Source organism: Petromyzon marinus, chromosome 14, assembly GCF_048934315.1.
Source record: "Petromyzon marinus isolate PM22_M1 ecotype Great Lakes invasive population chromosome 14, UKy_Petmar_22M1.pri1.0, whole genome shotgun sequence".
NCBI classification, from domain to species: domain Eukaryota; kingdom Metazoa; phylum Chordata; class Hyperoartia; order Petromyzontiformes; family Petromyzontidae; genus Petromyzon; species Petromyzon marinus.
In genome coordinates this window covers 11,984,793-12,011,568 of record NC_133680.1, presented here as the reverse complement: position 1 = coordinate 12,011,568, position 26,776 = coordinate 11,984,793, and the positions used below count along the sequence as shown (strand labels likewise).

At 46.2% G+C, this 26,776-nt stretch overlaps 1 protein-coding gene across 4 annotated transcripts in view; it reads left to right on the top strand.

Moving 5' to 3' along the window:
- Window positions 1-26,776, top strand: part of LOC116942267 (dynein axonemal heavy chain 3-like) — an 859,832-nt gene that overhangs the window by 405,338 nt on the left and 427,718 nt on the right. For all 4 annotated transcript variants that reach the window (XM_032953964.2, XM_032953963.2, XM_032953966.2 and 1 more), the window contains 3 exons: window positions 9,598-9,792; window positions 12,401-12,589; window positions 19,280-19,510. In XM_032953964.2, coding sequence (XP_032809855.2) covers window positions 9,598-9,792; window positions 12,401-12,589; window positions 19,280-19,510 — 615 coding nt within the window. The remainder of the gene's footprint in view (window positions 1-9,597; window positions 9,793-12,400; window positions 12,590-19,279; window positions 19,511-26,776) is intronic.

Sequence of the window (26,776 nt, the reverse complement as noted above, 5' to 3'; positions counted from 1 at the left end):
CCTCTCAATTTTTGGGACGCAGAAATGGACAATTTTGGAAAACCTGATGTCGTGTTAGCTGGTTAATGCTTAGACAGGTGGCTACCCAGGATAAACCAGGTTGATCCTGGTCTGTGTGGTGAAATGACGAGAAGAGCCAAAGTATTCTAGGCAGAGAGCATTCTATGTCTAAAACTAGAGGATAATGTTTTGCAGGAGCTCTCACATTCATTGAGATGCTAAACCAAGATCTCACAGATCGATAAACATTTTCCAGCAAACCTATATCCACACCAGCAACATCCTGGACCAGTTTCAACTTATCTGATTCTAATCGGCATGAATTGACCCATTAGAGAAATCTGCTAGGTTGGCTGTCATTATGATCAGTTGGCTGAGTAAGCCTGGCGGTAAGTGCTTGTTGATTAGCCAGGATTGCATGGAGGCGACAGTTCTGCCATTTTCTCAGCTGTCAACCGTTAATATTTAGGGGTCAGGGTCATTCCACAAATTCAAAGTGTTATAAATGCTGCGCTTGAAAGTATACATTTTATAAATACTGTGCCTGAATTTCGATTTAAAGCTTTCGTGACTGCAATGATTCATCTTCTTTGGTTCTTTCGGTAAAGTCACGTAGAATGAGAATAAAATAAAAATAAAAATTTATTTTTCTACGTGACTTTACCGAAAGAACCAAAGAAGACTGTGCCTGAAACTAAGCTATAAAATACAAAAAACATAGCTATAGCATTGGTCTCCTTGCTACAGAGATAATTCAATGTATTGTCTTTCACCTGGTTAAATAGAGGTCGCAACATTTCCTTGGCTAAGTTCCCTACCTCAAGCCATTAGTGATTACATTTCTTTTTTCAAATGTCATCTTGTTTTCAGCTGGACGTCCTTCTAAATTGTATGTTTTCTTATCGGTAACCGTTGTCGGGTATTCTCGGTTTTAAATTAATACAAATTCTATAAGTAAAGCCGTAAATAATTGGTTGTTTTCAGGGGTGGCTTGTTAACCCTTTCCCATTCCGAGACGACTGCAAGTTGCAGGGTGGGTCTTGATCACCTCTGAATCTCGGAACACACGAGCGGCTCACAGCGTTAATTTTATTTAGAGAGGCACAACGTCTTTTTTAAATACATTGTACTCACCGCAAACAGCTGCAGTGACAATACCGCAGTCTTCGATAGCTAACGCCAAACTGTGCCACACGCCCTCCCGCATGGCCTTGTGGGAGCCTCGGTACATCTTCCGACCTGATTATTTTAGTTTTTCTTCCAGTTTCATTTTTGATGACGTACACGCACGTCATCGGAACGGGAAAGGGTTACGAGCGAGGACGTGAGTTTTGCATGCCGTTGTCGAGTTGTTCAAGCAGTGAGTAGAACATTCGGCGTGGTTTGTTTTCGGAGCGTTCTGCTCGCGGAGCGAGGGAAGGCAGAGACTCAGTGCCAAAATTCTGCCGTTGCCTACGTTTAATGCACGGAGCAGAGATTAATTCAGTTCAGTCACCGCAACAGTACTTTTCAATTTAACTACATCCATTTGGTCGTGCTTGATAACGGGCACCTTTTGACATATTTCAAAAGTGCACAGCATACATTACGTTTTGAGGCGGCCCTGCCGGCAGCTACATAACTACGCAAATAAACACGTTCAAACCAACTGTAAACAGGAGCAAGCGGCCAATGCTTATCGGCTTAATTCTTCACGCGCCAGCCTGCATACAATCTGAACTACGAATGGAGTTTTTTTGCGAGTGTTTTTTTATTTGCTGCTCTTCCACTAGAGTCGGCGCGTTTCTTGCCAAAGTCTGAAACAGTTTTGTTTGTTGTTATTCGGCTGCACTGACTGAACCAACTGGTTAACTGACATCAGTGGATTAAAACAAAGCTTTTGGCACCACTTCTGGTTAAACCAACGCAGACTCAGAATCTTTATATTTAGAGCTATGAAATAAATAAATAACATCGCAGATGTCCAGTAGGGGCCGGTCAGCAGGTTACAATTAACACATCTTAACATATCTTGAATCTCCCCCCCCCCCCACACTCTGTGAAATTAATTTAGTTGAGTTTGCAGGAGGGATGGTTGGGGCTGAGCTAACCCACCAATTAGGAATTGAACTATGCAACCTTGCAATTGCGGGTCAGACAATCTGCTCCCATGCCTGCCAGGCCAGATTGGCTTTTGCGTAAAAAATATAATGATGCACCTACGTCACTTTCTGCGGATTTATGTGGTTGCTTGAAATTCAATCTCTTGTGGAACTATACGAACATATCCAACGTGGCCAGAAGCATTTTACAGCAATGGAATATACAATATCCATATTGTACCCCGTCATCTGCATTGTTATAATAGTTTTGGATGTTATGCCTTTGCCAATATGAAGAAAAAGGCATTGCTTTATTTAATGATGCATTACCAACAGGAAAACACCGCAATTAACTATGGTTGCTTGTTCCACATGCAACTTGTCACATATTAAAACGTGTACATACACGGAGGCCTCTGTACACCATGTAGGTCATAGAGGTTTTTTGGGCTATAACTATCGGTTCATGTAGAAACAGGTGCGACAACCAGTTCAGATATTGCTCACCTCTGGTGTTATCTGTAGCTAGAGGAATCATTCTCGGGATGATGGGTGGATGTATAGCGTAGTGTGTCACCACTACCCCAACCACTGCTATGGGATTGTGGACTCTACACCTGACTAAGGGCCACCATTGGAGATTCGTCTCGTGCTCAGTCGAGATTCGTCACTGAATTTTTGGATGCGCAGACTTCATGGTTATATTAAAGGAGACAGTCATACCTGAATGTCAAGTACAAGACAGTGACACCCAAGTTAAGCAGGCGGAGGATTTTAACTATTTATGTAGCGTGAGACCAGTCGATGCAAGGTGTATCACAGAGCTAAACAGAGGAATGGCACTGGCAAAATATATTTCAGAAAATGGGATCTATATTGAAAAATAAATAATGTATTAATGACAATGAAAATTAGAATACTGCAGGCTTCCATATGCAGGTCTGTTCGCCTGAATGGATGTGAAAGCTAGACAATTACCAAGACCCTACAGAGCCAACTATTATTACATAGAAACGTTTTTTAAGAAGGATGTTAAACACTTCATAGACGGACAGGATGAGTAGCATAAATATATTATGAATAGCGTGGAACAATAAAATTAAATTAACGAGAATAATTAGAGAAAGGCATTCTAGAGTTCTTGGACATCTAATGAGAAAACTAAATCCTGAATATAACGCTTTGACTGGTAAAATGATCGGTCCCAGAAGCTGGGAAAGACGGTAAATTGAGTTACATGAGCAGTTTGAACAATGGGATGCAACTGGGAGGAGCATCCAGTGCAAAAGTGATAGAGTAAATATCACGGACGGAGATAAATGGAAGGCACGATCACTGACGTCTTGGGGGAAGGGACACGGCACAGAGAGAAAGAGAGAGAGAGATACCGCATGGCTCGTAGTGAAATAATTAAATCAAATTATTCAGTAATCAGCGACCACTCAAATCACTTTTCCTATAGCTCTAGCCTTGTTTCTCTGAACTAGGATTTGGGCGAATTGGAAAGTGATTGACTAGTTCTTCCTCTGTGATCCGGCTTATTTATAATTGTGAGGGGGGTCAGCTGTCGAGTTGATCGCACAGCACGTTATGGCATGGTTCACTCCCTCTGCTCATTAATACCTTAGAATTGCCTGGAAGTGTATTGCCAGTCTTTGTGACATTCCCAGGGGTATAAGAGCACTATCTTTACCCTGAGAGCCGTGTTTTATTTGGAAACAAAACGTGGCCGGGGTCACCGTGTGTTTGGAAACCATTCGTTCCTGTTTTGTAATCAAACCACCTTTCAGTCTCTGACCAAATGTGGAGAGTGATTTTAAGTTTGGTCTTATGTAACTGGAGCGTTAAAAGACATGTGTTGGAAGCAGGAATAATATCTCTATGAATGAGAGTGCTGGGCTATTAAAAAAAATGCAACGAAGCTTCGGGCTTTCGGGTACAGGTTTATGTGAAGAAACTCGAAATGTGATGGCAGAGGAAAAAGTTAACACTTTGGAAAGTGTTGTAGAAGTGTCAGGAACAGGAGGTGTTGATGGTTTTTTGGAGACGTGGGAGGGCAGGTGTGGAGTAGCACCTAGGAATTCGGAAACCAAGAAAAACACCCTGGTCCAGAAAGTGGCATTCCGTGAGAGCAGATACCCTAGAGGTCAGATGCTGAATTTTCAACCACAGAATTTTGCGGAAGGAGGTGTTGGTGAGGTGTGGTGCCACATCACACATTGGCCAAAACGATCTATGCACCTCAGAATTCTTCCCCATTCTGCTGCAGTGACGATGTCACCGTCACGAGTCCACGGTTTTCTGAACAGAGACCTTGCTTATCGTCACGCTCGTTCCACGGCTGGGTTAATGTCTGTCAATGCTGCAAATACTAATAATAACTGTCTGTATCTGTAAGTCAGCACTCCAGTTTCCTCCCACAAGTAAATAATTAATTACACATAAATTGACCATGAACCAGAAGTGAGATTCTCCTGGTAGAACAGAATTGGGCTTCGGTTTTGCTTTCCTGGGTAGATGTCGTATTTTTGCCCGATGTATGCCCTGATTTCATTAATCTCTTTCCTCTTTTGTTGTTCATTCTTGTCTTACAAGGTATGTAGATTTGTTCTTATCATCAATGTGCTTTGAACGTTGCTAAGGGGTGACGTGAAAACGAAGGTTCTGCCAGAACTTCATCCAGTTGCACATCATAAAAAAACACACCAGAGGTTGGACCGAAACGAGGGGACTACGTAGCCCCTTCTGGAGCCATTTCAGGAGGCCTCCGTTATCCAACAATCGAAGGCACAGTGTTTTCCTTTCTCAAATGGGGACGGGGCTCGTCTCCACTCTGTGGCCCTTAGCCGATTGTTACAAATGTCCACATTCCTCCCGAGGGGGGAAGTCTAACCACAAGACAATCACCGTTGACTGCCAACACTGTAATGTTCATCATATCGATCCCAGAGGAATGTTGGCATTTGAACTCACAACGTTTCCGCTTGCCAGTCATGTTTCCTGCCACGGCGCCAGTACGTGATTTCATGATTTGTAAAAGATTAGTTTTGCCAATTCCACTTGGCTGATTTTTTTGAGATCCCAGGGCAGAGATTGGCTGAATTTAGTGCATCGCCACATTTACATGAGGGCTTTTTGATGCAGTTCACTGGGGATTGGACTAAGAACATCAAGATGTACTGCTCGTCAGACATCTCCCAAATTAGTTGGGGCGCCGCGGTGGCGAGATGTTAACTCCCTCGCCTGGCATACAGGAGGTTGTGGGTTCGACCTCGACCCTGATCCCTGTATATTTGGAGTTTGCATGTTCTCCCCGTGATCGCGTGGATTTTTCTCCATGTCCTTAGGTTTTTCTCTCCACATTTAGAAACATGCGATTAGAGTATTTGGCTGCTATAAATTACTGCATGATAAGCCACTTCATTGGGCCATCATTTGTGGCAAGGTCGCTTCTGAAACAAGTTACATCGCTCAGTGGGCCTTACCCGGTAAAATAAAAAAAATAGTGAAATAGTTATATCTCCTATTCAAGCAGTCATACTTTTCCCACGTCAGTTTTAAGGATAGTATCTGAATCATAGCTGGGAGAAGCTAAATGAAGAAAGTAACCCGTTTATTTCGTGCTCCTCCAGGTGGCTACTGAGACCATCGCCTTGCTGCTACGCTTGAGAACCTGTTACCACTTGTAGGTGGTTGCTAGGGTTGCCACCTGTCCTGGATTTCCCAGGATTGTCTTCTTCTGGAGGCAGCTGTCCGGGGAAATCTGTGCGACATCACTTGTCCAAGTTTTAGTTTGTTGTGTAACATTGCGCCACTTGGTGCGTTTACATGCAGGTCTCCCCTCTTCCGGTTTTGTGAGATATTCATCTTCCCATGACAGTTCCTGGTTTGGTTCGACCTCTGAGTTGGGAACCCTGGATGGCTTTACTGGGTGTAGCTAGGTGGTGCGTTGGCACACTGCCTGACTCACCACCAATTAGAAGAATGCAACTCCAATGGGTTGGTGGTTGACGCAGTCCATCGCACCTTCATGTACGATACAAAGTCGTTACTGTTTTATGAGACATAAACAGTGTTTGTCACATACATAGAGTGCAATCCCACCAACTCCACAGTAGGAATGTGGAGTTTCTAACACTAATCCAGGGCTGCCAAAGGAGATAAGCACCACGCCACGTTGCTTGAGCGTGGATTCAATTTACCACTTGAGCCTGATTGAAACCCAAGATCACAGCAGTGACAGCTCATTGATCTGACACATTGGCTGCCGGGTTGAGATCGTCAAGCTCTCTACGCTTAAGAGCCTGGCTTACTCTTTGAATAGGTAGCTGCCCGCATTCAAAGCCAGGTATCTCTACCGGCTCGGCGCACTCCACATCCATCAACACTGAAAGCCGCCCGCCACCTCTAACAACACAAAGCCCCTTTAATGCTCTCAGAAAGCATTACACGTATGCTATTCCCATACATGCCGACCGAAGGGGCTGATTGCTTCTTGATTTTAACCCATACAGACCTTACCGACTTATTTTCACCGGACCATTCATTCGCTACATTGGATCGTGCGTGGAGATGAATTGGCCCGCACGCGCGCCGATCAATACGGCGGGTCTCAGCGCGGAGCGATGCGCTGGCCCCGCAAGCTCCTCCTTTAACCTGCGCCCGCACGCAGCGCCGGTCTCAGGGAAATCACCGCAGGTGCTGTCCCCGGCTTTTTCGTCCGAGTAAAGAAAAAAAAATCGGCCGCACACCACCGCGTCACCCGCAGTGCGTCCGTCGCCACTGCGTAACGCAGACGCGCGGACTGCTGCGTGACGCAGACACGGGGACGCTGAAAGTCTACACGCATGGCTAAGCCGCAGCGCGGTGATGTCACGTCACCACGCTGTGGCAGTGATAGCTTCGCTTACTGTGCTAATATGTCTTTGGATATCAACACGAGCAAAGACTGTCAACACCCTGCACAGAGACATATCGAGCCAGACGTACGTATAGGGTGTTGGTGGTGCCAAGTATCGCATGCTGTCAACGTTGGTGCCTTCAGTGTTCACAATTTACACTATCTCGGGAGCAGTGGTTTGGAAAATTGATCTCAAATTCCATTTCCAGGTTACCAACATGACATCTTCTTATCCGCATGATTTTACATATACCCAAGTTTCAAAATCGGTCGATGGCTTCAAGATATTCTATTCTACCCGTGTGCAAGATCGTGGGACTTATATTCAGGAGCTAGATGCCAATGTCGGGTTCTGCTAGCCAGCAAACATTCAAGAAGATTGTTCGGGTTGGTGGCAGTCTCCCCCGTGTTTTGTTTTCCACCACTCATTTAAGGCTGACGAGTTGGAATTGAGAGCTTTGGCGGTTGTCCAGGATGGCTTCCTTGACTTGAGACGGATTGTCGGTAGGTTTTAATGAGGTCTCAGTGCAGGGGAAGGTCTTTGCTGGGGTGGAGAGCGCGTTTCCGGCACGCGATGGTTTCACAGCAAAAAGGTGCTGAGGGCCGACGTGGGAGAGTTGCGGGCAGCCAAGGCAGTGGCGTGGAATTTAATGAACCAGATATGTAAATCTGGTCTGTGCCTCCTAACTGTTTATTCGGGCAAATATGAATGTGCGATGCTCTATAAATATTAACAGTCGTCAGACGAAGGTAACCATATTTGTACTGATAGGTCCACTCCCCCAAAGCTGCCTTGCCCTTGTTTATAGCTTTTTGCTCACAATACCTTAGCTCAACAGTGCATCTGAGCTAAAAGGGTCACGTCTGTATTTTCTGCGTGCTGTCCTTCCGTAAGGGGAGGGGTCAGTGTTGATGGGCAAACAAAAAATGAGTCAATGAACGTCGTTTAGAATTTGTCCAGAAAACCATTTAGACTCAAAATGCTCGCTAAAGCCGATTGGGCCTCAAATATGGGGGACCAGAATTCACCGCGGCGTAACAATACGGTGTTGAAATAAACAATATGAAATACGTCATAAACGCATGCAAGCTAACACGCAAGTCAGCACAAAACTAAGGCAATCATTAACATTCATTATTGACTTTAATCATGGATATTAATAACAGAAATGTACAGCCCTTGATCAGTCCACTGCTGGTGGTGAAGCCCTCTGCCCACACTGTGTAAGTAATGGAAACTGTCTGACCACACTTCACCACGCTGGTCAGAGCCGGTTGGTCAGGAGGTGTTGTCCACGAATCAGTTCAGATATCACGTGCCGCTGATGTTACACATGGACGTGAATATATGTATGTCACGCGAAATATAAATATGTTTATTAATGCCAGAGGTCATCCTATGTGTTTGGACCTCTGTCATCCGACAAATGGATGTACTTCATTTTACCAACCCTTGACGGATGATTGTCTGAGTTTACCCCCGACCGCAATTTAAGCTCACAACCTCCCAGTGGTAAGTTTGGCGCCACGGTCGCGACATGTTAACTACCTCGCCCGGTATACAGGAGGTTGTGGTGTTCGATCCCGACCCTGACACCTGTATATTTGGAGTTTGCATGTTCTCCCTGTGGTCGCATGGATTTTTCTCAGGGTCCTCCGGTTTTTCCCTCTCCATTTAGAAGCACGTGTTTTGAGTTTTTGGCTGCTATAAATGTCCACGTGATAAGGCCACTTTGTTGAGCTATCATTTGTGGCCAGGTCGCTTCTGAAAAAAAGAGCTATGTCGCTCAGAGGGCCTTTCCCTGTAACATAAATAGCTATTGCAGTGCATTTTAAACATCAAACTAATATTAAACCAAATTAATTGTAAGATACATTTTTTGCGTGAAATTTACCTAAAACGGCTTTCGAAAATGCAAATAGCAAGAGTGTTTCTGTCGTTCACGTTGTATTTATCCGCCACTTAGCGTTACAGGCCGGTGGGTCTATGCTGAGAGGAAACAAAGGTAAAGGTGCTGCCCCGCAATTGCTTGCTAACGCCACCTGCTGGTGGAAGGGCCCTCGCGAAAGGGAGCTCCACTTAGAGGCCCATCGGAGAGGGAAATTTTGGCCTTCTCTTCCACACTGGCCAGCCTCTTTGGAAGAGGTTGGAGCATCGGCGCACGTTCACCCATCACACGCCCGACCTGCCGGTCGGCGACCTGTGGTGTACCTTTTCATAATGCTGGGTGGACAAAGTGGTTAGTAGATTTTAGAAACTCGCGTTATTGTTTCCACTGCCGTGCCACAAGGTCGAACCAGCGACCTTTGGATTGCATGTCCGGTGTGCTAAGCATTGCACCGCAGCAGCAACTGTGATGAAGACCCTCTTATTCCCACCCATTTGACTCATATTCAGAGGTAATCTCGCAGCATTTGTTTTAACGAGCCTGATGGTCGAAATCGGTCCAAAGTTTGGTTGGACGTTATTGGTCTAGAAAGCCAAAAGGCCGATGGCCTTAAACGCACTCATTGTTCTCACGCGGAGAGACAGAACGAAGCGCTGCTCACGTTCGCATTCGGAGTGGTGTGGCGTGTCGTAAGTAATGTGTGGCTTTACATTCGGGCGATGTTCAGAAATCGCTGATCAACCGCGAGGAGGAGCTGCTGGGCACGGGCACTGGGAGCTCCTACCCGCAGATCCTGGAGCTGGAGCAGGCGAAGGAGCCCTACGAGCGGCTGTGGCGCGCCGCCGTGGCCCTGCAGAGCCTCGCCGACGGCTGCCTCGGCGGCCCCATCCACCTCGTCAACGCCGAGCAGGTGGCCGACGAGGTGAGTCGGACTCGCACGCCACGGCGGCCGGGGGGGGGGGAGCGGGGGGGGGGGCATCATGACGGTCGATTAAGGAGCCCCCCGCCACCTGTTCCCACCCTCCCCTTCCTTCCTCCCTCCCCCTGTCCCTTTCCTTCCCCCAGTATGTTCGTTATCTCACCCCTTTCTCCCTCCCCCCATACACATCTTCATGCCCTCCTGCGCGTGGTCCCCACCAGGCTGGGGCAGTGAGACCAATTTTCTTCCCTTCATAGGTGCCCTGTCGCGACGGAATTGCGTTGCTGATTTTATGTCCCCCCCCCCCCCTCATTCTGTGATCGGCGTTTTGTACCGGGCCCACGTAAAAAAACAACTAAAATTGAGCGACGTCCTCACCAACGCCACCGCACTGCGTCCCCTCGCTGCCTTCTGCCATAATTCAGCATCTGATGGATAGGCTGTCTCCAGACCACCAAGTCCTCCTCTTGTAGTCTCACAATCAACAGCCTCACAATCAACAGTCTCACAATCAACAGTCTCACAATCAACAGTCTCACAATCAACAGTCTCACAGTCAACATCCGGAGATTGCTGCCTGCATTTTTGGGTCTTCTTTGAGTTCAGAATCTTTATTTATCCTGGAGAAAATCCTATTAGCTGTGAAGCAATGTTTGGTTCACAGATGTCCAGTAGGGGGCACGGGGTCAGAAGAGTCCTCTGCCTCAGGATGGCCGCTCGCCCCAGATTCGTCCAGGCTGTCCGCTGTCCTCTTCACCTCGCCGTCGTAGACCCTCTCCGTTCTTCAAATCGTCGAGCACTGCCTTCCTTTTTTCTACTTGTTTGGCTTTTTTTCGTCCCAACTGCAATCCTTCCGGAGCTCCCATAAGAAAGTCTTCCCCTCTGATAATTTGCCAAATCCTAATGTTTTACCTTCTTTGAGTTATTCCAATCACTACTTGAATTGGTAACCAATTACCACTAAATCTCTAACAAATGTATAATAATGTTATAAATCTTCAAGCAAAGAGTATCATTATAATTCAGCTCAGTGTTTGTATTTTCCATGTGTTATCCCATTCATCTTCACTATGACAATTCCCATTAATATTATCATGATTATCCGTATGCAGCCGTATATAAACACACGACTATTTTCTGCATAAAATTGTATAATAACCACCATCATTTCCAATTTATAATTATAATAACAATTGTAGTAATATTCTCCCCATCACCACAAGTGCCATTTAAGCGTGGCATTGTGAATATATTTCCCTTTTCTGGAATCAATTTCATAGCTGTAATTCTGAATCAACATTTTGCATTAATTGTTTCTTGTTAACAAGCATCTAAACGTAGCAATCTTTTTACGAATGCAATGTGTTACATTAAGTGGAGTCTCTTTCGCTGGTGATGAACTACGCAAGCAGGCTAATGAGCTAACCTTAATGATGAATCAGCGTTGTCCGTGGCTGTAACGTGTATGCAATTTTCACGCTGACTATTCGTACTGCAATCTGGCTGTGTTGTGGCTCACTTGCGGAATGTGCGGGCACATGATCGGAGAATCGAGAATTACGTTTGCCAAACGTGGGTGGACTTAGCCTACTATCTCTCCAGTCATTAATCCTGTCCGTTACCTTTTTGTTCGAAGTGAATATAAAACCACGGATTGCCAATACTGGTTCGGGGCATCCAATGTAGACCCATCGCTTAGAATCAAATTACTCCGCTCACAAAACACACGCAGAACTGCGCGTGTGAGAACAGATTATTTCCTGTTCATGAAAATGACATGCTAATTATGTGCTCATGTTACATTTCGGATAACGGAAGGAGCAGTGTGTGAAAACAAGACGGGAAAAGGGAGAGGCAACACAAATTGGATAGAAACTCACGAGACAAAAGTAATAGATTCTTAACTTGAACTCTGACCCCGAGTCCTCACAATGCATCGAATCGCCGGGCAATTCAACCGCATCCCTTGGAGCACGCAGACGCTAGATGGAGCTCTTCCTTGCTTTTAAACAAATGACTGACTGCATGCCAATTGCCCTTCCTTCGCTGGATATTGACTCTTAGACCTGGGTTTAGGCTGATTGATGTGAAAAAAACCTAATGTGTAAGTTGTTGTGAGTGCAGTCGTTGTTGATTGCTCTGAAAACCATTCACCAAAAATACTTGACAACGAATTTTTATTATCGATAGCTGCCCATTTGGTTAACCCATCATTTCAGCTATACTGGCTCAGCGCCCTGACACGGTATTAGCAGCCTGAGCCACCCAGCCACCTCTTTTAATTCATCATAAGACCCAGCCCCGCTGATGCACCCACCGATTTCTGTCCTGGCCAAGCGAGGCGACAGTCAACCCGCAGCATAATAATCCCTTGAATGAATGAACGGCTGACTTGCATCTTTCATGTTGCGGGGAAATTGTTCAGAAACATTTTGCGTGTCCATTGCCGAGCCTAGTTGAGCAGAGCAAGTGGCCGGCGAGATGTCGAAAGTTCACCGTCGAGCGTCGCGCCACATCGATCTCCCGGTTTCATCGGCGACTGACCGCCGTGCTGCGTCGTCGCACGCGTGACGTCACGTGTGCGTCACGCGTGACGTCACGCGTGACGCAGGTGCAGACGCTGTGGAAGACGAGCTACAGGCTCACGAAGGTGTTCAACCACCCCGAGATGCACGGCCCCATGCGAGTGGCCACCGCCATCAAGGCGAGGCTGGAGAAGTTCAAGATCAACATGCCCCTCATCACCGTCCTGTGCACGCCTGGCATCAAGGAGCGCCACTGGGAGATGATGAGCGTCAAGGTAAGGGCCCCCAAGCCGTGCGCCAACGCAGCGCAATCTCCGCGACCGTTAAATCAAGGCATTGGAGTTCTGAGCGATTGTGGACCAATTATGTTTAACAGCGTGAAGCTTTCTAATCACAAAAAAATGCATTGTCTAGCAGCTTGCAGAATGGATTCACCCTCTAGATTTTGTGCCTATTCATGGATAAAAAAAAAAATTACCACCGAACTTGGAACTATTTTGCCTTGGTCACCTTTCTTCTTTGAGTTTCTCCAATTTGTTATTGCTGCAGTATCTATCCTCCACATTGATATTCTTCTTTATTATACTTTGCTGTTATTTTAAAGTGATCGTTGTAATAATAAAACTAATTTTATCAGATGAACATTAAACGGTGCTCATCTCCTTCAGTGTCCTTGAGCTACCGAGGGAAATTCCTCATTCCTACGACAGGGGCCAGTAACTCGTAATAAATGACACTCCTGGTAATTCAATAAAAACCATCACATTTTGGAGTCGCGATTCCACTCGAGAATCAGCTGATTCGACCAAGAGTCGGCTCGGGCGCAGGCACAGGCTTCAAGTTGGTACTGGCAAATGTTCAGGGCCAGGAATATGCACTCACCCGATATGAAATTACCTAGTGCGGGATATGAAAATCATTTACTGGAGAGAAACGCTGCTGGCCGCACCACCCTTTCATGCACTGTGCTGGCACTCAGTCGTATAATTTCACAATCCCACGTTAATCATATTGTAAATTATAACTTGTAGCCCGCACGCTATAACGCTCACTCTCAAAAAAGAGACGAACGTTCAGGGGTGCAAAGAGCCGCAGACGAGGGGGAAGGCACCCACCCGTTGAGCTGGCGCCAACTACTGCCCAAGCTCTGAGCTCTTCTATTTATGAAGGCGTTATCGACCCTCTTTGCCATTCTGAGACAATTGCAAGTTTCAGGGTGGGTCCCGTTTACCGCTGAATTTCGTTACGCGCGAGCAGTTCAGCATTTCTAGATTTAAAGCTTTCGTGACTGCAAGGATCCATACTCTCTGGTTCTATTGGGTAAAGTCACGTAGGTACAAAATAAAATAACAAAAATCACGACGTTTCGGCCACAACACAAGCGGCCTTCATCAGGTGAAGGGACGCTGGAGCGCTGTCCTCCAGACAGTCTCGTCCCTTCGAAACGTCGTGATTTTTGTTATTTTATTTTTTACCTACGTGACTTTACCCAATAGAACCAGAGAGTACAGTTCAGCATTAATTTAATTTAGAGAGGCGTAGCGCCGTTGTTTTTAAATACATTGTACTCACCGCAGAGAACCGTAGCGACACGACCGCAGTCTATGATAGCTGGCGCCAAACTGTGCCACACGCCCTCCCGCATGGCATTGTGGGAGCCTCGGTACCGATAAAGTTATTTTCTTTCGGTTTTTCTTCCAGTTCCTTTCCGATGACGTACGTACTGATAATGTACACATACTTCATCGGAACGGGAAAGGAGGAATGCGTGTTTACATCTGGGAGGAAACCAGAGCACCTGGAGGAAAAAACTCACACATGCGATGAGGAAACACTATCCCACACAGATGAAACAGGTGGATTCCACATTTTTACTGCCCTGGCGGGCAAGGATATTCCACCACAATTCCCATGGAAAGGTGCATTCACAGCGAGTGTGTGATCCACGAACCCTCGCTACCTCCACAGTGCTGGATTACAGGCGTTCATAGCCACCACTGCCCGGCATGTTGGTGAGCTGTCTCTTCACGGGAGGATTTTAAACACATATTTTTATCAACCCTGTGATTATGATGGGCTGAGTTGCCTTCCGCCGGAGATGTGCACTCGTAAACTTTCCACTCTCCCAGCTGCACCACCCAGGCAAGGGGTTGCTATCCATGTGAATAATGACGCAGGCTTCTAATCCTGTTAACAGGATTACGACAGCGCTGGACAGAATTTGTTTTCCTTTACGACGACAACAGCACAGCCTAGTTTGCGCTGTAGGATTCCCTACCCATGTGAAAGTCACAGGATGTGTCCATGCACACAACAACAGTAAAAAAAACATTATATGTTTGCCCATATATTTATTTAGTGTTAGGACTTAGTCCAAACAAACAGGTCATGTCAATGAAGGTGTATGCATATTACCTTACAATTTACAAGCTCTTCAAGTAAAAAGAAAATGCATTGGCAAATTTGCCCATGGTGTTGGCACATGATAGCCTCTGTGGGGTTTTTTTTTTGCGTGTGCAAATTACGTTGCTGTTTTTTTTCTTTCTCTCTCGCGTGAGTCCACGAGGGAATTGGATGAAATGCAGGGCTTAGAATTCTGTCCGAGGCAGGCATGTTTATTGGTAATGAAACTGCAGTACGTTATCAGAGGCGCTCATATGGGCGCACTCAAATTAGCACTCGCCCCTGTGTCGGCCTGTGGAAAAAAAAAAATATACATTTGTCTGGGCAGCCAAGTGGTCAGCGCATTCGCTGCTTCTTTTTTGCATGTGGCTCGCGGTTTTGCTTCCCACAGTCACCGGTAATTTGCGGGGGATTATTTCATTGCGCATGCCGCCCGCTGCCGAAAAGGACTCGCAGTGATAATGCCACCTGAAGTATTTGAGCCGGGCCGGTGGTTTATCGCAGGTCTCTCGATTCATGATAGAGGGTCGTGGAGTTCAGTTCGGGGTCCTGGGTGTTGGTTCAGGCCATTTTCACTCCAATGTTGATATCGGGGCACCACGTGTGTGCAAAGTCAGCGGCGATTGTGCTTCGGGGAGTATTGCCCCTTGTCATCAGAGAGTGGAATTCTACCGCTGGCAAAGGCTAACCAAGTGACGTGAAGAACACACAATGTGCATTTCAGTTGGGAGGCTATTTGACTTTGGCATTTAAATCATCATGATCATCATCGGCCATAATCAGTCCACTGCTGGATGAAGATTTCCCCAAGCCGTCTTATTTTTGCATGTAATAATCCACCCAGCACCTGCACGAGCCGATTTCATCTCTCCATCTCCTCGGTCGATGTTCCCCTCAGATGCGTTCCCTTCTTTGGCTGCCACTCCACCATTGGTTTTCACAATTGGAGAAATATATTCCAGTTCATCTAATACATTTCACAGATAATGCCTTTTTAATGTTAGCTTGATAAAAAATTAAATAACAAGGCAAATATAAATGCTGCCTGTGGACTCTTTTTATGCTGCCTTTCTTTTATCTACTGATGGTAGCCCTCGATTGATCAATTGAGTCTTGGGTAATTCTTTTGTACTTTCAAAAACATGAATATGCCGAAAGATTAGGCAGCACATAGACACATTTGTCATCAAAGTATTTTGTTTTAGCTGTGTCAAATGTCATAGTGTGTGTGGTAACGTGAGTTCTTATGTGTTTAATTGTCAAATTATTTTCTCCATTTTATCACGTGTTATAATTGCGGACTTTTAAATATTTAATTTCTTAAAAGGCATGAATGCTCGTGATTTATTCCTCTGCATCCCATTCGATTTCATTATTAGCGGCTGTTTGCGCCCACATTTATATCAGTAGGCCTTCACGTTGCAGAGATTGTAATGGTACAGATATACATATTAAGAAACAACCAATGATCGTAGTATATCAATGTAGACGCAATTAAATTCTTCTCAATAGTGGTTTGACAACCATGTCATTGAGATTTGTTTTCATCAGTGCCAGTACAATCACATATAAATGCACGTACACAGAGACTCCCCGAGTAGCCTTTAAGAGACTGTTGAGGCAATGCTGTTATCAAGGACCTACGAAAAAAGGCAGGCACGGCGCACGGCGAGGTAGTGTGGCTCGTATCCAAAACTGGCGACCTTTTGTCCCCTCCCAAGATTTTACGCGCTACACTCAGTACTCGTTTGAGGCGGAGGCGACATAGGGGAGGCCCAGGATCAGTTTGTCTATCGCTCGCCACTGGTGTTTGCTGTGGCCGCGAATGAATATCAGGATGTTGGGTTTGTAGCACCATGCGCGATGCACTCTGCAAATGGTCCCCACAATACCGTAGAGCGTTGCACGTCTTTGTTTTTTTTTTCCATTTAGAATATGGAAAAAAATATCGCTTTAATTTCTACTGTGGAACGTGCGGCGGTACTGCCGCGCGTTTATTGCTGTAATTTGTAGTATTTAATGGACTGCAATTTTTTTAATCACACAATTTCCCCAAAGTCTAAAAATGCAAAATGGCCAAACTTAAGAACACTAATGATAGTAGGGCAGTTAAGAAGACATTTTCTTGAATTGAGAAAGGTTATGGGGGACTTGTGAATATGGAGGAGGGCGAAGGAGTGCAGCAGTTGCGAGAAAAGGAGAGAGAGAGATGTTTGATACCGCAATTTTGTGGTTGAGCACAGTTTGGTTGAGCAGAGGTGTAAAGGCATGAAAAATAATCATGCCGATATAATTCATTCATTACATTTCCCTGAAGAGGGAAGGATGTAGAACAGGTGACGTTTCAGCCTATAGCCGTTCTTACCGCAAGATTTCTCTCCTGTGAACAAGGGCCATTGTCCAAAAAGCGTAACCTGTTATATACGCTGCCTCTTGATGGCAGTGAGGGTAAAAATGATTTGATCCCCTGCTGATTTTGAACGTTTGCCCACTGACAAAGAGATGATCAGTCTATAATTTTAATGGTAGGTTTATTTGAACAGTGAGAGACAGAATAACAACAACAAAATCCGGAAAAACGCATGTCAAAAATGTTATAAATTTATTTGCATTTTAATGAGGGAAATAAGTATTTGACCCCTCTGCAAAACATGACTTAGTACTTGGTGGCAAAACCCTTGTTGGCAATCACAGAGGTCAGACGTTTCTTGTAGTTGGCCACCAGGTTTTCACACATCTCAGGAGGGATTTTGTCCCACTCCTCTTTGCAGATCTTCTCCAAGTCATAAAGGTTTCGAGGCTGACGTTTGACAACTCGAACCTTCAGCTCCCTCCACAGATTTTCAATGGGATTAAGGTCTGGAGACTGGCTAGGCCACTCCAGGACCTTAATGTGCTTCTTATTGAGCCACTCCCTTGTTACCTTGGCCGTGTGTTTTGGGTCATTGTCATGCTGGAATACCCATCCACGACCCATTTTCAATGCCCTGGCTGAGGGAAGGAGGTTCTCACCCAAGATTTGACGGTACATGGCCCCGTCCATCGTCCCTTTGATGCGGTGAAGTTGTCCTGTCCCCTTAGCAGAAAAACACCCCCAAAGCATAATGTTTCCACCTCCATGTTTGACGGTGGGGATGGTGTTCTTGGGGTCATAAGCAGCATTCCTCCTCCTTCAAACACGGCGAGTTGAGTTGAGGCCAAAGAGCTCCATTTTGGTCTCATCTGACCACAACACTTTCACCCAGTTGTCCTCTGAATCATTCAGATGTTCATTGGCAAACTTCAGACGGGCATGTATATGTGCTTTCTTGAGCAGGGGGACCTTGCGGGCGCTGCAGGATTTCAGTCCTTCACGGCATAGTGTGTTACCAATTGTTTTCTTGGTGACTATGGTCCCAGCTGCCTTGAGATCATTGACAAGATCCTCCCGTGTAGTTCTGGGCTGATTCCTCACCGTTCTCATGATCATTGCAACTCCACGAGGTGAGATCTTGCATGGAGCCCCAGGCCGACGGAGATTGACAGTTCTTTTGTGTTTCTTCCATTTGCGAATAATCGCACCAAATGTTGTCACCTTCTCACCAAGCTGCTTGGCAATTGTCTTGTAGCCCATTCCAGCCTTGTGTAGGTCTACAATCTTGTCCCTGACATCCTTGGAGAGCTCTTTAGTCTTGGCCATGGTGGAGAGTTTGGAATCTGATTGATTGATTGATTCTGTGGACAGGTGTCATTTATACAGGTAACAAGCTGAGATTAGGAGCACTCCCTTTAAGAGTGTGCTCCTAATCTCAGCTCGTTACCTGTATAAAAGACACCTGGGAGCCAGAAATCTTTCTGATTGAGAGGGGGTCAAATACTTATTTCCCTCATTAAAATGCAAATCAATTTATAACATTTTTGACATGCGTTTTTCTGGATCTTGTTCTTGTTATTCTGTCTCTCACTGTTCAAATAAACCTACGATTAAAATTATAGACTGGTCATTTCCTTGTCAGTGGGCAAACGTACACAATCAGCAGGGGATCAAATACTTTTTTCCCTCACTGTATAATTCAAGACGAATGTGTTGAACTTTTGTTATCTGTTTTGTTTCATATCAATAACGGGAGTGTATCTGTGTACGTTGAACTGCTTTCACTTAACGCCAGTGAGAGCGTGGCCTGAGCGATTCTAAAACTAAACTATTATTTTATTTTACCAGGTAAGGCCGACTAAGCTATACAGCTCTTTTTCAGAAGCGACCTGGCCACAAATGATAGCTCAACGAAGTGGCTTATCATGTGGAAATGTACAGTAGCAGCCAAATACTCTAAAACGCACGTTGTTTCTAAATGTGGAGGGAAAAACCGGAGGACCCGGAGAAAAATATATGCGACCGAGGGGAGAGACACATGCAAACTCCAAATATACAGCAGGCTTCTGGGTCGGAATCGAACCGACGACCTCCTGCATACTGGTCGAGGCAGTAAACATCTCCTAGCCACCGTGGCACCTCAATCATTGAGGGCGCAATTGTGAACGCGTGTCTTTTTGTCTCTGCCTGACGGGGTGTGTGCATACAGGCGGGGGTGCCTCTGCCGGCGCGCGAGGAGACCTGCCTGCAGGAGGTGCTCTCCCTGGGCCTGGAGCGGCAGCTGGAGGCCCTGGCCTCCGTCAGCAACCTGGCGAGGAAGGAGCACACGCTGGAGGAGGCCCTCGCCAAGATGGGCCGCGACTGGGAGCCCGTGCGCCTCACCCTGGTCCCCTACAAGGACACGGGCACCACCATCCTCGCCTCCGTCGACGACGTACAGGTCAGGGAGCGTGTGGCCATCGGTGACACAGAGTGCAAGCGGCACGCAAGCCTCGTATCTCAGCGCTAATGCCCGAGGGGGGCCGCTCTGCGAAAATCGAATTGAGCCATTAATGCATTTGGTGTTTGCGCCATTTTACCTTGCTGTATATTGTCAAGGAGCATAAATCGTCACGCGGAAACTCCGGTCATCCCCGCAGCGGCTTTTTGCTAGCCATCGAACAAAGATTGTCACCACAATTGCGCGCTTTCAGATGCACTTCTGCGGCCGTCTGGAACGCTCTTCCTTCTGATAATAAGAAGCCACTGGAGCTCTGCACTTTTAAATCTCGATCGATAACTAATTTCTTTAGAACTGCTTTTTGTGTTTAGTTTGTTGTCCTTCCCCCCGCGCTTACAATTAGCACGGCTAGCTACGTACGGTGCGAAAGAAGTTCAATATACATACATTCTGTGTTGCACCGTACGACCCACTGAGCTATACAGCTCTTTTTCAGAAGTGACCTGGACACATGATGGCGCAACGAAGTGGCCTATCACGTGGAAATGTATCTCGGCCAAATACTCTCAACGCACGTTGATTATTAATGTGGAGGGAAAAACCTTGAGGACCCGGAGAAAACTCCATGCAACTTCGCGGAGAGAGAGAGAGACACGCAAACTCTAAAATATACGAGTGTCAGGGTCGGGATCGAACCCCACGACCTCCTGCATACTTGGCGAGGGCAGTTCACATATTGGCACCGCGGCGCCCGACCAATACGGCCGCAAGGGCTTTAACTGCAACAGGTGGCAAAATGCAATTCCCGCTCGCCAATGTCCTTGCCTGTACAGTCGTACGATTACTCTTATTTGGAGAATATTCGAAGGTCTCTTCGGCGATGCATTGAAAAGTACAAGGGTATAACGGGCATATTCCGAGGCTGCAACTGATGAAAAATCTCAATGCAGAGCAACAACAATGCGTATGCAGTGCATCTCTTCGTATATCCTCTATCCTGTTATCCACGGGCCCCGATTGTCCACGGCCTCTCTCATCGATCAGCAGGAAACACTATTGTCAGTATTTTTTTTTTTCCCGGTCATCAGAGTCGTGCGGCAAATTCGCCCTATTCTCTGTGACGGTAATGGGTGCACCTGGACGAGCCCTCTGTGTGCACATACTTCAATACATTATCGGGGGGTTAATAACAGATAGGTGGAGTCGCCCTGCAAATAAATCCTTTCATTGTTTTCCAAGGGGGTTACCGTGGTTGCCCGTAGGTGCTACACACACCCGTCATTCCATTTCAGGTTCATCGTTCGTGCTCTGTCAAGTCCACCACGTTACGTGAGGAGATGCACGGAGGTGGCGACAGGTTAACCCTTATTCTAGGTTAACGCTCATTCTAGGTAAACCCTTACTCTACGTGTGTATTCGCAGGTGATCGCGCAGGTAAGGGGGGAGTTCATTGCGCTGGAGAAAAAAGTGCAGATGTTAGGATTTACTAACGACGACCCCCACACATCGGCGTGTGTTCGAGGAGTTTTACTGGTTTTTTTTGTTTTTAGTAAAGCGATGTTATAATTGGCAAGTATAGTGAAAAGGAACCATGTGTTACTCTTTGTGTTTCATATTTTTATTATTTTATGGTTTCCCTTCTACGTGACTTTACCGAAAGAACCAAGAACACGTGTTACTCCTTATTGTACGTGTTATTTTTTTCGAAGATATATACCATATATACGAATTTAATGATTAAACGATTGAATGATGTAGTAAGATTTTGAATAGTCGAATTGCACGTGCAGTGTGTGAGAATTCTCTGTACCTGTATCTGGAATTTTTTTTAACGTTCACTATTGCAATAGACGTAGACATTCGATTCAGGCTGCAAGAACCCGATGAGCCATGATGTTATTTCTCATAGTTCGTAGCTTCTGTCCTTACAAACAAACATATATACAGGCAGACAAGCCGGTGCATTTAAACAACAACAACAACAACCGCCATTCGCCACTAAGTGGCGGTGACGTCACCACGACGCTTGTGCCAGGCCATGTGCACCTTGAGGCCACGTGAAGTGTCGAACTCCCGCATTTAAACACGTACAAACAGACAGACATGCATACGGGCAGTCACTAAACAAACATCAATCAAATCCGTAAATTACAAGAAAACCCCATCATAACAAAATCATAGTCGCAGGCCGGGGGAAAAAAAAACAACACATGAGTTTCAAACAATACACAAGCACGTGCTAAAAACACACAACCGTTGAGCATATGTGAAAAGCCATCAGAGTATTTCCTGCAGAAGTGCAGTGTGGCCCTCCTGTCCCCTCGCCTTGTGTCAGTCGTCACATTCGCTCAAGTTAATTTCGACGGCTATCTAAGACAAGAGGACCAGAATGCACTTATTCAGGAAATGTCGCTGGCTTTTTTTGCATGACGCAGAAATGCCGGATTTTATTTTTACAACGCATTTGCGTCTTGTTCGAATACACAAAATGACGGACCCACAGGCCACAGGCATACTTTGGCTTTTCCACAAAGTTCCCAAAGCGTGAATTTTCATTTGACGTTTTTTTTTTACGCAAAAATACAGACTATATATTTTAAAGACTTTATTCCATTATGTTCAACATACAAACGCACATATTATCTAACAGTTATGAGTTTGTCGTTTTTTATTAGACTCTGTACACAGTTGTACTAACAGGCATGCATGCTTACAGACAGACCGACTGACTTATACATGTTAAAAAGCATGCAGACAACAAAGTGAATGTTTCTGAGCCAGTCAGTGTGTGTCCTCTGTGCACATGCCACATGCTAAATCTGCACAATGCACGCATTTGGCTTTCACAGCGGAATACTCTAAACCTCAAAGTGCACATCCAAAGCTCCGAGCATTATTCAGCGCAGTAATAGTCCCGAAATGGCTTGTGTTATTATAGATATTACTGCAATTGATACGGCTAAATGTTTCTGCAGCTTAAGTGCTGCACCAGCATATTCCTGAACTCTTCGGCACAATGAGGCTGATCTAGGTACCACCAACAATTTAGCACTTACTGCGCAAAATTGCATTCTTTTTAAAACGACGCAGGCATAGCACAGGCAAGCAGGCAAGCATTTTGTGTGTCCGAGTAAAGCAGTTAAATTAGTAATCAATTATTCTCCACAAGATGGGCTGGGTGGCTCAGGTGCTTGGCTCACAATCGAGTTAAAATTCTGGTCCAGCATCGACTCATCCCCAGCATGACTCTGGGTGAATGAATTGAGTACCACATTGTGGGAAGTCAGCACAATGGTCAACCCCATGGAGAAACGGGCTTCTTCCATGGATGTGTGGGATGTGCACGGTTACCCTGAGGGCTCGTTGACTTTGAGCAACCAATTGGTCGACCTAAGTCGCAAAATTCCTGGATACTGCACTACGCGCACGATGCTTATGAAAATCCATACGACAAGCCATTGCAATCGGAACCAAACCACTGTAACCGTGTTTCTATCATTGTTTTACGAATGTAGGAGTGATGGCCATCATATTCTCAATAACAATAACACCACGGGACACAGTACAGTATATATATACGGTGGCGGAGCTGTGGGGCATGTGATGAGGCCACATGGGGTCTGCCTTCCGAGCCACGGCAGAGGTTTTTCCCCATGACAGCAGGATAATTGTGCTCGTGGGAATGAACTCACGCCCAGCTCTCCATTGAAGGCGGGAGACTGTAATGTGGGTTGTCACCTGCTACCGAATATACATGAGTGATCGATTGATTGAATGATTGATTGAATTAATTGAGGTCCTGTTGAATTGCCGAAACCTTGACCGGCATTCCTGTAACAATTCCAAAAGGGGTAAGTTGTCATACTAACAGGATTCTGCCATAAATCTAGGCCGCTTTGGTACACTGTACAATGCTAATGCTTTGTACCCTGCATGTGTGTGAGGGAGTGTTTTTCCTTGCCTGTGTGTGTGTATAATTCCATGTATGTGTACACGTGGGTGTGCATTTGTGGGTGGGGAGCGGTAGTGCAGCAGCGGTGAGCGCACTGCACTTCGAACCCGGCGACCCGAGTTTGCATCCCGCTCATGGCCAACACCAGTGAAGATTATTTGAACCAGTGCTGGGCCTCCCCTCGGTCGACTCAGCCACAAATGAATCGCGTGTGTGATGTGTAGACGTCACCGCCGGGGGAGACAAAAGCAGTCGGTCGTGGTGTTGGCCACCCACCCCATTGCGTGCTGGGTCGGCCTTCGTAGGTGCTTGCGGATAGTAATTGCCCCAACAGTCTGTTAAAGGCTACGTAGGGGATTGTTGTTTTATTGTGCAATTGTATGTGTGTACTGGCACATTGCATTTGATTCCTGGCGATGGAACATGTATCAAGTTGTATTTGAGCCAGTCCTGAGCATCTGACAAGTCTATCTTGCATGTTGTGCATTGCTAGAAGATAATGCATCTCCTTCAGATATCCGTCTCTCCACGAAGATTATAATACAATTATTTCTTACACAACCCATGAGCCACACGGCCTTCTGGGAGTGCATAATTTCAGCAGTAGACTCTGGACCGGTTTCGACACAGTCTCTCATCAATACAGTCAGGTTTGCTTGAATCAATTCTGGTAAATTGCCAATTTTTATAGGCAAGAACTATCTCTGTACGATATTGGTCCCAGATTGACGCACGGGAACAACATAGATCCACACACATGGGCATTATTAATATCAAGTGAAATACTTACGTAAACTAAACTATGTTTTTTTATTTTATTTTTACCAGGTAAGGCCCACTGAGCTAATCACTCTTTTTCAGAAGCGACCTGGCCACAAATGACAGCTCAACAAAGTCGCTTATCATGCGGAAAATTAATCGCAGCCAAATGCTCTCAATGCATGTTTATAAATGCGGAGGGAAAAAACCGGAGAACCCAGAGAAAAATATACGTGGCCACACAGAGAACGTGCAAACTCCAAATATGCAGGTGTGAGGGTTAGAATCAAACCCACGACCCTCTCTGTGCCAGGCAAGGTACTTAGCAACACTTGTGTGTTGTTAAGCGAGCTGATAGGCTATGTAGTCCGGTACTCAGAAAATATGTCTGACCATCGGAGGAAGAACTCGGGCTTGTTGCCCCAAGTCTTGTGCTCACTTTGAATTCTGAGAGCACGTCAAGTTCTGATCCTCTTCGACTGGGTTCATGAAAAGCTGGAGGATGAAAACAAAATAATTCTCCATTGTGGTATCTAGCATTCACTGAGAAGCCCCTTGGTCTGTGAAAAATCCCGATCAAATGTGGGAGAGGTTTGAGGCGAGACTTCCTGGAGGTTGCCTGTTGCTTTTTAGTAGGCATCCCTGACCTTCTTGTTTCTGGGGAGACACATCACACCATTGAAAAGAGTCATGTGAGGCTGCGGATAATAAGTCGTTCTCTGACCCTGGTGAGCTGCAGGCACACACCCATTGGGCCGATTACTTTGAGCAATAATTTATGTCAGCTGCCCTTGTTTCTCACTTGGACGCCCCCGTGGTGTTCCGCTTCTGACTGCTGACCCGCCAATCATTGTTCCCACCTTCCATCACGGAAACTCAATTGGCGGTGGGCAGATGGAAGAGTGGCAAAGCCGCCGAAGTGTCGCGTTACTGGCAAATTGCTGAAGGTCGGGGATAATAACGTAATCATTTGTTTTATTGTCACCCTGTGCGTGCTGTCAGGCTGTCTGCTATCGTCCTGCTTTGGAGAAAGGGCATTGTGGTCACTGTCTGGGAAGACAAAAGGGTGACCGGCGGGGCTTCAACAACCACCTCAGTGTTACTCCATTCTCAGTAATTGGCGGGGTTATGATTTTACTGCTTCCGGCTATGGTTCTGCGATCATCTGCTGGTGACTAAGTGGCCCGAAATAGTGTTGCTTCACATTCAAAATGTCAACACTTAACCAAATCGTAGTCCTTTGTACACAGTACTCGTTGAGTCGCAGAAGGGAGTCTCATCAGCAGTTGCTTGTAGCTTATATTTGTCTGAAGAGGACATTCGATTATGGGCATCTCGACAAACTTTTGGAGGTCCTGCAACTTTTGGAGGTCCTGCAACTTTTTTGAATTCCAGTAAAGATGATTGATCTGATGGCTGGCCTGTGTTCATGAGACTCGATAGTGCTGTCAGGTGGTGGTTATACCTCAGACTTCGTCCGAGTGAATTCTGGGGTGAGGCAGGGGTGCGTGATGTCTCATACCCTTTTCATCACTCGTATGGACTGGGTGCTCAGTCGGGCATTAAATCGTGGTCTGCACAATGCAGCTATTTGTGAAGTGAAGGTCACTGACCTTGATTTTTTTGATAGTGCCGTGATTTTCACGGAGTCACCTTATGCATCCTTTGCATTGGCTCTCGACACCCTGCATGTGGAGACGTAGGTCTCCTGGGATAAAGCCAAAAATCCGGGATTTCCATGCCGCTTTTGATGGTGTAGTGCAGTCTGTCCGCACATGTGGGGAGAATGTCGAGGCCTTGATCAGGATCACTCAGGTCTCCCGAGCAACGGAGGTTCAGAGTTACAGGGCATGTGCCCCCTCTCTTCTCCCTGGTTGACCCTGTCCACCTAGTTTACCCTGCCCATCAGGACCTCTGAGCTAGAGAACCTCGTGGGTGTAGGAGGAGGAGGCCGAGGGGGTGGCCACAGCCTCGTGGCTGCACCGGTTTGGCCATTGCTGTCGAGACTCGGAGATGGGGAGGAGCTCGCTCAGGGGTTAGGGGGCCAGGAGGGACATCCTATGAGGGTGAGCTCACTTGGGGGCTTTGCCGAAGGTCACTTGGGGGCTTTGCCAGGAGGGAGCCTGTGGGTTGGTGCCGGAGAGTGAATGCTGCTCCCACACTTGGTGCACTGTGTAGACATCAGCGCTGAGGAGACAATGACAGCCTGGCTTGGCTGTGGCCCCATCACCTCATGCAATTGTGTCAGTTTTAATAGGTGCTTGCTATTAGTGTATGGCCCAGAAGACTATGCAGGCTATATGGGGGAATGGATTGTCTTTGTCTCTTTTGTTGTGTGTGGGTGTTTCATTTTGAGTGTGCGTGTATGTATGTAGTTTCATGTGCATGTGTGTGTCTGTTTCAAGATGAGAACGCGGGCTAAATCACATGCTATTTGGTGATACACTGCAAATGCCTTCAAAGGGGAAAGGGAACACATATGTGGCATCAATTCTGGGCTCAACCCTCAATCGTTGCGATGCATTTACCCCGCTGCACTTGCAGCAGCAGACTCA